Raw genomic sequence first — 12,437 nt, 5'->3', positions numbered from 1 at the left:
TTCTGGAGTTGTATGGCAGGTACCCGAACCTGTCAAGCAATTCCACTTAAACTTCGCAAATATATCTGATCTATAATTGGACACACAACTGCCAAGTTTCATGAATTTGACTTTATTATTTTTCCAAATATTTAAAATTAGCTTTTGGAGTTGTATGGCAGGTACCCGAACCTGTCAAGCAATTCCACTAAAACTGCACAGGTATATCTGATCTATAATTGGACACACAACTGCCAAGTTTCATGAATCTAACTTCGTTATTTTTCCAAATATTTTAAATAAGCTTTTGGACTTGTATGGGAGCCACTCGAACCTGTCAAGCAATTTCACCAAAACTTCAGAAATATCTTTGACCTATAATTGGACACACGACTGCCAAGTTTCATGAATCTGACTTTATTATTTTGCCGATTATAAAAAATTTGCTTTTGGAGATGTATGGCAGCCACCCGAACCGGTGCAGCTATCTCATTAGAATTTTTAGAGCATATGTAGAATATAATTGGACACATGTATACAAAATTTTACATTTGTACCTTTATTAGTTTTTGAAATAATTAAAATAAACTCTTTGAGTTGTATGGCAGCTACCCGAACCCGTTGTCCGAATTGGTCCAATAACAATAGGGTTCGTCCTTGGCACAAAAGAAGCAACTTGTGAAAGTTTGGTGTCGATTGCATTATTCGTTTTTGAGTTATCGTGCGATCGGACGGACGGACGGACGGACGGACGGACGGACGGACGGACGGACGGACGGACATGTCTAAATCAACGCAGAATTTTACGCTGAGCAAGAATATATATATATGTCCATACCGCAGGTGACTCCTTCAAGTAGTTACAAACTCCATACCAAAGTTAATATACCCTTCACGAAGTGCAGGGTATAAAAAAGAAAGATACGTATGTATGTGCTTAGAATGCACACTAAAGGTTTCTTATTTAATAAACAACAAAATGAAAAGAAAAAATAATGAAACAACGAAAAATATTTGTGTAAAGACATTTAGTTTGAGAAGCGTTTCCAAAACAGTTTAAATACAATTATTTTTTAATGACATTTTATAAAAAACATAATTTTTTGTACAATATTAAGAGATGACAATTCGTATATAAAAAACACTGCATCTTTGTTTGGTCCTTGACATAATATGTTAAAAAAAGGGTGCCCAAAAGTACGCGCAAGAGTTTAATTTCGCGCCATTTATGCGCCAGCCAAAAAGCAAAAATAAAGCGTGATAGCTAACAGTTCAGGGTTATTAAAAATGGAAAGCTACACAAAATAACAATACATTTTTATTGCTGAGCCATATTTTGTATATAATGAAAGTTTGGCAGCAACAGTTCGCAATTTTTGTACAAAATATGAAGCTCATTTTCATCTTGATATTTTTGTTAATTGACAAAATTGTCGTATTTGGGGTTCAGAAGATTCTCAAACGATTGTTGAGAAAAAAATGCAATCGCAACGTGTCACTGTTTGGTGCGGATTTTGAGTTGGAGGCATCATCAGACCATTCTTTTACGAAAAGTTGCTGGTTAGACAAAAATGGTTAATGGTATTCGCCACATCATGTGGGAAAAACATGTTACAAGGAGTGTTACAATAGGAGGAACGAAAACTTAGAAAAGCAATTTTAAAAAATTTTGACTTTGGACTTGAATATCTCTGAAACTAAAAAAATCTTTGCAACCACTGGTACAGCGTTAGAAGAAAATTTCATTGGCTTTAAAATTAGGGTACAAAGTTGGATTTTCCTGTCATATTTTCCGAGTTATAACTAAAAATGTGAAAATTGGCTCCATAACTCGAAAACAAGAGCCCAAAAAGGAAAATGTCACCAGGTGTTTTTTGTTCGTTTAAATGCATTCTATCACCCTGCTTAGGGAATACCATTGAGTTCCAGACACCTGTGTAAGTGAATTTAAGCGCAAAAATCAAATTTGTTAACGTTTTATGTTAACATATTGAAAAAAATTGTATGAAAAGGACGTTCAATTTTTTAAAGTTGTGTCAATAAAACTTTCTCATCTTTTTAAATCTTACATATATGTTAGATAAGAAAAAGTTATTAAGAAAATAGATTGTTTTTAAGAAAATGTAGAAAACATCAAAAATGTAAAATCTCGCATTATATAAAGTTCGCTTACCCAACCATGATATTCTCAAAAAAATTGTAAGTTTATTGTTTTTCTAGCTTGAATTTAAGTATTAAATTTCAAAGAAATTTTTCTTTAAATTCGAAAAAATATAAATTAGGCCCGTAGTAAAATTCCGACTGCTTAATATCTGACTTCCTTCAAAAGTTAGGTGGTTTCTCGTACAGTCAAATGAACTTGTTAAATATTTTCTTAAACATAATCAAAAATGTAAAATCAAAAGATGATGACCATGAAATGTCAAAATGAACTCATTTACTAAATCGATTTAGCACAACTTGAGATACCCGCGTGCATACCGACGGAACGATAGATACATACTCCTCTAAAAATAGTGTATTTGAGCTTCCTATAAAGGAAAAATGCGTTTGCACTGAAAACTCGACATGCGAAATTTGGTACCATCACATAATTGTATGTAATGCGGACGTTAAAAAAGGTAATATTTACAAATTGTGATTGCACTGAAAATACACTTACAATGATATAGTTTCCAGACACATAATGAAATTATGCTTCAAATTTGCTTTTATAACACTGTGTACATGTACAAATATATAAAGTAAACATTTTAATTTATTTCAAACATTTTTGATTTATGTATGTTTTTATTTCCATTTTATTTTGTAGAAATATATAATTAAGGAACTTATTAAATCAAACTAAATTATTTCTCTGACTAGTTTAAAACCACCGCACAACAATGTAAATTTTTCTTTAATCAGTTGAACTTGAATATAATTCCTGTTTTTTTTAAGTAATTTTAAGATTAATTAAAAAAGCGTAGATATTTTTAAGTTTAAAGAAAATGTTAAACATTAATTTCTCAATTTGCTACTTTGGTTTCAAACAACTTTATCGTATGATTATACTAAAATTACATTTTATTTGTATTACATGAATTTGTTATCGTTTAAGCAGAATTGGACGAATAAAAACTAAAGTTTAACGTCGTTGTACTCGAAATAATTTTTTTTACAATTATAATAATAAATAGATACATTCCGGTACTTGTTTAACAAAGCGTATTTGAATATACGAGTACATACATAATATATTAATCTTGGACATTGCAAATGCGCAGCGTAGCGTATTGAAATATGATGATTTATGGAGTTGTGTGACTCCATAAATTAATATGTGACATTCAAACGTTGGATAAATATGATGAAAAGGCTTCGGTTCTAATTGTATTAGCATTAAAAGAAAATCTATTCCAGTATGTGATAAAGGCAGAAACTTCGAATGAAGCATGAGTTCATCATTGAAAAAGGTCATCACGAAAATTCGTTTAATACAAAAAACTGTTTCAAATGAAAAATAAGTCAGTTCAAACAATGACAGAGTTTTAAAGGTATTTCAAAAGCAGCTCAATTTTCAAAGCTCAAATTGAGGAGGTTGGTGTGGAGCTTCCTCTACTATTATGTTCTTTATTACCTTACCAGAAGAGTATGAACATTTTTGTATTGTAATTGAAAGCCAAGATATATTACCAAAATTAAACGTGCTGAAAATTAATTTAATTGACGAAGAAAATAGAAGGAAGGAAAATGCATTTTGTTCAAATGTACTTAGAAATATGGTTTCAGATTACTTTAACAAAAATGTGTTTACCAAAAATCATCAAGGCCAAAATAATACTGATAAAATCAAATTTAATTTTTACTATTTTTACCGTAAAAAGCATTCAATGCTTTTACATGAATCCTTATAAGATTATTTGGTTAAGTTTTATCAAAAAATGGGTCTGTTAAATTTTAAAGATTTAACTAAAGCTCAAAATATGGTAAAAGGTATGGATGAAAACATGAAATCAAATAAACTGAGACGTGTTATATGCGACAAGGCGAAAATTTCCCAATTACTTTTTAAAAATTTAAGCGAATGTAAAGGTGAATGTTTGAGAATTATACATTCCGACATATGTAGTCGAACTAACGAAAAACTAACACGCTGCAGCCAAATTTACCCAAAAGTCTATGGGCGGAAACTGTAAATACAGCAGCTTTTATTCGAAATAGCAGCCCTTGTATATTATTTTTCTGGCAAACTCCAACTGAAATGTTATTTGGCAAGATACCTGATATTAATTTTCTAAAATTATTTATTTTTGGTTGTAGGGTAGTTGCTCTTTTAAGATGTCCAAATAAATCAAAATTAGAGAAGTCAAACATTTGTTGGCTATTGCCCTGAAACAAAAGATTATCGTCTGCGGGCTACAAATCTATTATTTAAAGGCGTGTTGTACGATGTTTTGCAATATTCAACCTATATAATTATATATACCTGAAGAAGTAAATTTGTTATTGGAAAATTTGTTTTGAAATAAAAGAAAACCTGATAGACCACCTGGATATTGGTGGTGATATACAACAAAGTGAAATACAACAAAAGGAAGCTTGTGATACACAAAATAATGTTAATACTAATGACGAAGACTGCAATTTTGAAAATGTATATGAGGAATTTTTATATCCGAATTCTGAACCATACATTGAAGTATTCGAAAAATTTGAATCACCTAAAAATATAAAAAAATTAAATTCTGCTTAAAGTGGAAGAAAATGTGGCAAACCAAAAATTAATGTGGGAAATCAAAAAGGCTAAAAGAAGGTCCTAAAGAAAAAAAATACTTGGAAATCGTTAAGTATAATGCATGAAAAATTATGCGGATAGCTCTCCAAAATATAAAGCGCGTCTAGTTGTCAAACGTTGTGAGCAAACAGTGGAAATTGATTGTAACAAAGTGGATTCACCTGTTGTGAGATATGAAATTCGAACCGTATCTGCATTGTGTACTGAGCTGGAACTCTATTTGCATCAGATGGATGTGGATACGGGCTATGTTTAAGGAGATCTTGATAATGAAATTTATATGAAGTTATCTCAGATATTGAATGTTCAGCGAGATGTTTCAAAAGTGTGTAAATTACACAAAACCACTGGAATTGCTAAAGCAAGCTGCGATATTATGATACAAGAAATTAAGTACCTTTCGTTAAATATGTTGCAAGCAACTGCTGATGAATACTTTTATATAAAATACGATGGCAATTTTATTATTCTTCTTTCGATTTATGTAGATGATTTACTATTAGCATTAAACAATTTAGTAAAAGTAAATGCGATGAAGAAGCTTTTATCATCAAAATTTGAAATGAAACATATTGGAGAAACAAGGAACAGTCTTGATATAGCAGTTGAACGTAAAAATGAAACTGGAAATGTTATAACTCATCAAGAGCTATAAAAATTCGGTATGCAAAATGCAAATTCTATAACAATACCGCTAGATGCAAACTTAGGTCACGTATTGTAATCGAAGTCTACAAAGAACGAAATAAATGACAAGCCATATCGTAAATCAGTTTGTGCGTTAATGTGATGCAGTTGATGCAGTTAATGTGCTTGTAATGTAATTTACAAGTAATCACTCTTTAATTCATCGGAATGCTGCTGATGAATTTTGTGCTGTCTTAAAGATTCTTCATTTATTAATAAAGTATATGGCGCATATTTGGTGGCGGTCCAATTTTCTAGAAATTAAAAAAACAACAGGTTTAACCAAAACTGCTTAGGAAGTAATATATCAAAGCAAATTATTCCGCGATTTAAAACTTACGTTTTGCAAAGGTAAAACATTTATATTCTACGAAAATCGAAGCACAGTGAATTTTTCGAAAAATCCAACTCACCATAAGAGTTCGAAACACATAAATATCAAATACCATTATAGCAAAAAAATATAAAATTCGAAACCAAGTACATACACCAAGTAAAGTGCATTTATAAGAGGAGCCTTCAAAATTAATTCCTCAATTTTCTATTTGGATATCAAAGCACTTTATCGTATGGTTAAACTAAAATTTCTTTTTATTTTTATTAATGTATTGCACTCATTACTCGTTTTACGGAACTCTAGTATGTTCCGAAAATTTTGTCCGTGAATCGAATCTTTTTACTTACATTACGTTACGGCCACATAATTTTTTACCTAAGCTTGTATAAGTACATAATTCTTGTTAATTTGCAAAAAATATAGTAGGATTTTATTATTATTACAACATTAGACAACAAGAATCATTTTTGCATTTTAAAAATATTCCGTAAATCGAATATTTTATCCGTAAAAAGAGATTTTGGATTAATTTTTTAATTCCGTTAAACCGAAATTTCGTATATCCAACTTGCGTTAAGCGAGGGGTAAGTGTATATGATTTTGTTATTGGTTTCATTTAAGCATATTGTTTTATTCTTATTTTCTAATTAAAAACCTCAACTTAATCTTCAAACAAAATTTTCAGCAGAACTTTTCAATCAAAAAAGGGCGACATTTCCATTAATTTCTTACTGTCTAAACTACTTACATAAGGGCCGTTTAGCGGTTTCATTCGTCTAAGAGAGTCCTTTTTGAAACAACCCAAGTTCAATAACAGCTTCATCCAAAGTGCTTTGAATTTTGTGTACCGTGGATGTTCTAGAATACACTAGAGATACCAATCCTCGCCGAATCGTACCGTAGCTGTAATAGGCTTCGAAAATGTTCTTTAAAAGACTTGCGACAAGTTCAAGAATCCATTCATGCAGTTGGTCTTATCGATAGTAAGGCCAAAGCATTCTGGTTATATGCCCAATAGAACAAAAAGTTTTCTACATTTTCTATTGTATTTTGCTATCTATAGTTTTTACGAGTTTAATATCGGCCTTAACCATTTTATTTAGGTAAAAGCAAATGCATGTAAATGCATATGTTTGTGATTTTAAATAAATTTTTTTATTAAGCATTTTTTTAAACCTCTACATTGAAGTATATTTCTGGGTAGAATATTCGATGATATCATATGAAATTCCAAGTTTATAGTTTTGATCGCCGACGAAATAGGACTTGTTTGGAAGTTCAGTCAACCAGCCTTCTAATTTCAAGAATTTAGCTGTAATAAATTAGTGTGAGCAAAGAAGCAGTTGCTCGGTGGCTCATGGGATTTAAATTGCAATATATTTCCAGACGCAACGCATCACTCGACAACTTTTCCTCCAATTTCAAGTATACGACTTTATTCGATCAGCTTGGACAGAAAAGGAGTCGTTGGGCAGTTCATTAAACCAAGCTTTCCTCAACTTTTATATTGTAGTATATTTCTAGGCGCAACACTTGACAACTTTTTCTCTAATTACAAGAATGTAGCTCTAATAGATTAGCGTGAGCAGAAAAGGAGTTTTTTGAGAACAGGAGAACCGTCCTCAAACTCCACATTGTAGTATATTTGTAGGCAAAAGACTCGACAGCTTTTCAAAAAAAATTAAAGTATGTAGATTTAATAAATTCAAAATATTAGCTTTCGCTAGGGAGGAGTTCTATGGAAGCTCATGGAAACAAGCCACCCGGAAAAAACGCTAAAATATCGGACTTAGGACTCCATACAAAATTTAAAGCCAAAAGGACTTATAAAAATAGCTAAAAAATTGGTTAAAAACCCCAGACATCCGGTGTGAGTTAATACTAGGATTATAAAAAGAGGCAGAAAAGTAAAGAGAGAGAGAGGGGGAGTGAGAGAAAAAAAAGTTCAAACAAAAGTTCAAACAAGTGAAAATAATTTTTAGTAGGCATCCGACTTTTTTTTTTATGTTCTATTTTCTTTTATTTCCCCTTTTTTTAAGGGTCTCAATTTAAGTAGAAAAAGAATTAATATTTATGTAAGATCTTTCCTTTTTATTTTACCCCCTACCGGATATGTTAATCGATCAATTTTCTATTCTACTTCTCACTCAATAGTTAGTTGTTATACGAGTAATAGCGGTAATGGCAATGGCGTTGACCGTTCAAGATAATTTGCTAATAATACTTAATTGAGAATTTTTTATATTCTTAAAGAAAATAAGTGCAAGTTTGTTACAATTTTTATAAACTTTCTTAATTTCTCAGAATGAGTTATTTAAACTAATCTTTTCTCGAATAAAATCTTCCTTATATTTATTTCAAAAATTTCTGAATTGTTACAAAAACTCTTGCTAAATTATAAATCTTTATATGTTCTTAGTCATGAAAAGGAAGTGTGCCACCAGTTATAAATGTAAGGTAAGAAGTGGATCTATTTCAATCAAAACTTTAAAAAATTGCATGCTCTGAACGATACTTTTCGAAAAAATTACATATTATTCAACATACATATATCGAAATTTCCAAAAAAAAAACATTGTAGATCATAAAAATCTTTTTTGCAGTGAATAGGTTTTCTATGGGCTCGTCATATTTTAACTAGAAAGGTGGAGCTAAAATTAATAAAATTTTTGAGATTAAGTTTCCTGTAAGTATATTACTCGAAATAATTTTTTACAATATCTTTTTTGTTTCGTAGTAAAAATTTACTCATGTTATATACAATGATTGAATTTTTTAATTTATAAAATGTCATTATAGGAAAAATTACTTAAAAGTTTGATTTATTGCAATTAGGTGAGGTATTTTATATAAATGTATGTTTTGTACTTTATGTATATGTACAAATTAAGAAAAAATAATAATATGTAATTATAATTATAGTTAAATTTATTTAAAGAACTTAAAATTAAAATATTCAATACCTTAAACTTGGCATGCTTTTGCCTTTTGTCAAGTTACTTGGGGGTTCCCTTGAAATCAATGACGCTGATCTCGACAACTGTTTATCGCCAGTATCTAAACTTCTGTGGCATTCCTTAAATATAAAAACTGGTTCTTGTGAGTTTTATTTTTATTATTGTAAAAAACATTGCTACCACAGAAAGCACAGAAAATTACCGTTTGTTCTAAATGTTTCCCATTACTGCCTGGATCTAACCCAACTTTTTCTAAAGCTCTATCAGATTTTGAAAACATTTTTGTTTCGATCAAAGTCCTTAAATCAGCCATTTTGACTTTTTTCTTTTTTTCAGATCCTTTTCGTTCAGTCGTTGCAGGAGCGGCAGATACAGTTGAAATTTTACCAAGACTGCCACCCAGACTTCCGCCAGCACCATTTCCACCGCTACCAAGACTTCCATTTGCACAATTTGTACCCTGCTCAATGGTATCAACGCCGTCATTTACAAAACCAACGCTAGTTCCGCAACCAACACTTGAAGTTTCATCTAATTTTCCGATATTCGAATTAAACGGGGATTCTTTGTCAAATATTTTTTTTGTTTGGTTTTTATATGTTAGAATTTATTAAAATTTATAAGCAAAATGAAAATTAAAAACCAATGAAAAGAAAAGAAGTAAAAAAGGGAATAAATAAAAAGCAATCAAGCAATGTTTTTAATGCGTGCTGCAGTATAATTGTGATTTATACATTTCTATGTCCAAAAATAGATATTACAAGTTACCATTAATCGCAGCAACGGATGGCTCTGGAATTTCAATATAGTGTTTAGCAATTGAACTTGGACTTTCTCGATTATTACCAGTGGGTCCTTGATATAGGGAAATTTCTATTTGAGGGATAGGTAAAGAATTGGAACGTTTCCTGGGTTGTAATGGTGGTACTATGACTTCTTCAGATATTTCTCTTAATCTAAATATATTTTTTAAACAGATTTTTTTTTAAATTAATATAAAATGAAATTAACCGAATACTTATAACCTGTTATAAAGGTAATGAAGGCTCCAATAAACACCCTCTTCTTGCCAGTGCGAAATGAATAGGCATCTCAAAACGGCAACGTCCATAAATGTTGCAGCACCAACATCATATTTTCCAGTATCTTCAACTTGCATTGGTTTGTCTTGAGACATTTCAGCAGCTGAATCTTTTTCTGTTCTTTCAGTAGAAGAACTACCTTTGTGACTTGATTGCCTTTGATATTTCTGCTCTTGAATTCTTTCTTGATCAAAATCAAATTTTGTTGTTTGTTTTTCACGTGACTGAGTTGATTGTTTACTACTTCGTCTACTTGGCGATTGTTGTAAAACACTAACATCAGCCTAAAAAATTTTTTAAATAAACAAAGTAAATTATGAAATTAATGTGCTTTAAAATACCATATAAAACGATGGATCAGTTAGATGCGAGCCAGATGGAATTCTAAATATGACAACTCGTTCTTCTTCTATGCTTGATGCTTCTTCAGGTATAGTTTCAGGAAAAACACTATCTTTTGGCGAAGAAACCCAAGACCCCTTTTAAAAGATAATTGTTAAAATGAAATGATATCACAAAAATAAGACACTCTTACATCTTCATCGTGTTTATTATTATCAGAAAAAGAAACACTTTGAGGAGATTCAACATTGGGTGAGGTTACATTCTCTGAGCTGGGTTTTCCTTTAAATACAAACGAATAATTGTATTGTTACATTTTATGAATTTTATTTTAGAAAATATAACCTGCGTCTCTTCCTCCCGGTGAACTCAATAAAATTCTTGCTTTTGGTTTCACTGCTGCGCCAAAACATGGAGCACCCGGACAACGATGCTCCCACATTCCTTGCCATAATTTTATACCATTTTCAAGCCGGAAATTTTGAAAATCCGATTCTTTCAAGTGGTGAATTATAGGTGCAAATAAGTAAACAAAGAGCTTTAAATATAAAAGTATTATGGTTATAAGTAGTCTTTGTTACTTTTGACAGTTGAAAAATAATTGGAAATTTTATTAATTTTGACAGTTGAAAAATAATTGTAAATTCTATTACGTCAAAACTAGTCATTATGTTCTTCTATAATCTTATATAAAATTATTGTTTATTGTAGTAGATTGTGTATGAACACTTAAGTTATCGCAGTTAAGACGTTGTATTATATACAAACGAGTGACTTTTTTCTTGTTTGAATTTCAAAAGATTTACTTCGGAAATTTACGTGAATCATTGAAGTTTCCGTCATCAAATGAACTCAGTTTCGGTTTACTCTTTTATCAATGACATTCCAAGCACAAAATCTCATCTGAGATTGTCAAATCTAGATGAGATTAGGTGCTTTTACGTCTTAATATTACTCAATTTAGGAGTACGGGGAACTTTCTTGTTTATATCAAGTATTCGACATCGTCTATAATTTTGTAAAATAACAAAACCGTTTTGTGCTTGTGAACTTAAACGGCATAAAATATCAAACTAGAAGCTCTGTTAACATTGCGTATTTATGTTCATAAGTAAATTTAATTCAACAGGGTTAAAATACATGTCAATTGTAAAAAAATCTTATTTTGAAAAAACACAATAAAGCCAAATAATTGAAAGAGTCAACTGGAAATAGTTTGGCTTCTTTGTTATATTTAATTTATTCCAATTCGTTGTAGTATCCTACGGTAGTGGAAGTTACTCGGGAATTTTATTCATAGGATTCACAAATTGCTTTTAAATGAAACACTATGATTTTCCGTGGCGATAATATGAGAGGAGGAGGAGGTGGAGATGGAAAAAAATTTTAGATTTAAATTCAGATAACAATTTTCTACTACGGAAGTAAGTTTCTATCTATGTACTCGTACATATGAAATTTCAGCTTTATATCTCCAAGGATGTAGAAGTTTGTAAATATTTCCACGGGCGGACAAACGGACGGACGCAAGGGTCGACGAACGGACGGGCTATTGAACGGACAGAGTGAAACTAATAAGCACTTCCTTTGAAAAGGTTTTTGGAGAAGTGCTAAAAAGTAATATAAATTGGCGTTGCGATATGTGGTATAAATTTTTTTAAACGACATATTGATTACATTAAACAACTCAACCAATGAGATTACATCTATGAAAAATATTTTAATGCAAATATCTGGTAATTCTAATAATTCAAATTCTTTTAGTATAACCTCATTGAAAATTCCTAATATATAACTTTGATAATAATATTTTTGATAAAAATTCTACATTAAAAAATTTCAACTTTTGTTTTTTAAACGAAAGATTAATTTGGAAAAATATATTATTCTTTCTAAAAATTAAATAATTTAAAAAATTTTGTTGCGTAAAAACAATTATTCTAAATTCTAAATTTCTTATTATTATTTTCCCATTTATTTAATTTCCAAAATTGCTAATTTGTCAAACTTAATATTAACGCACATGTATTTGCAAACATTATATTTAGTTAATGTAAATATTTTCCTATACATAACTTTCTCACAATATTTTAGAAGGAGTCAAATTACATACATATATTCTGTTTGTTAATTTTACTTTAAGTAAATTTCAAACCTATATGATAGGTATGTTAAGTTAAAATGGGAAAGTTATGAATTTTATAAATGAATAAAATTGCTTACTAGTTTATTTCTGTACGAAATAATTAATTTTAAGTAGCATAATTTATGCATAA

General features: G+C 30.3%; 1 protein-coding gene and 1 long non-coding RNA gene across 4 annotated transcripts in view; one reads left to right on the top strand and one right to left on the bottom strand.

The window, feature by feature from the left end:
- Nucleotides 1–9,211, top strand: part of LOC129613011 (uncharacterized) — a 29,335-nt gene extending 20,124 nt beyond the window's left edge. Inside the window, exon 5 of the long non-coding RNA XR_008697287.1 lies at nt 9,074–9,211. This is a non-coding gene — a long non-coding RNA (uncharacterized LOC129613011). The remainder of the gene's footprint in view (nt 1–9,073) is intronic.
- The window catches only part of LOC129612970 (protein unc-80 homolog), a 103,223-nt gene that overhangs the window by 53,831 nt on the left and 36,955 nt on the right, over nt 1–12,437 (bottom strand). Inside the window, exons 8-15 of one of the 3 annotated variants that reach the window (XM_055526843.1) lie at nt 10,507–10,699; nt 10,355–10,443; nt 10,161–10,298; nt 9,763–10,103; nt 9,584–9,693; nt 9,506–9,529; nt 8,940–9,301; nt 8,744–8,856 (exon numbers count right to left, since the gene is read on the bottom strand). In XM_055526843.1, coding sequence (XP_055382818.1) covers nt 8,744–8,856; nt 8,940–9,301; nt 9,506–9,529; nt 9,584–9,693; nt 9,763–10,103; nt 10,161–10,298; nt 10,355–10,443; nt 10,507–10,699 — 1,370 coding nt within the window. Of the gene's footprint in view, nt 1–8,743; nt 8,857–8,939; nt 9,302–9,505; nt 9,694–9,762; nt 10,104–10,160; nt 10,299–10,354; nt 10,444–10,506; nt 10,700–12,437 lie in introns of all 3 variants that reach the window. The other 2 variants (XM_055526852.1, XM_055526835.1) reach the window with 2 other exon arrangements.

The sequence above is a fragment of the Condylostylus longicornis genome, unplaced genomic scaffold (assembly GCF_029603195.1).
Source record: "Condylostylus longicornis isolate FDR11 unplaced genomic scaffold, ASM2960319v2 ptg000004l, whole genome shotgun sequence".
Lineage (NCBI taxonomy): Eukaryota > Metazoa > Arthropoda > Insecta > Diptera > Dolichopodidae > Condylostylus > Condylostylus longicornis.
The sequence above is the reverse complement of the archived record's forward strand: the minus strand, read 5'-3'. Positions and strand labels throughout refer to the sequence as shown.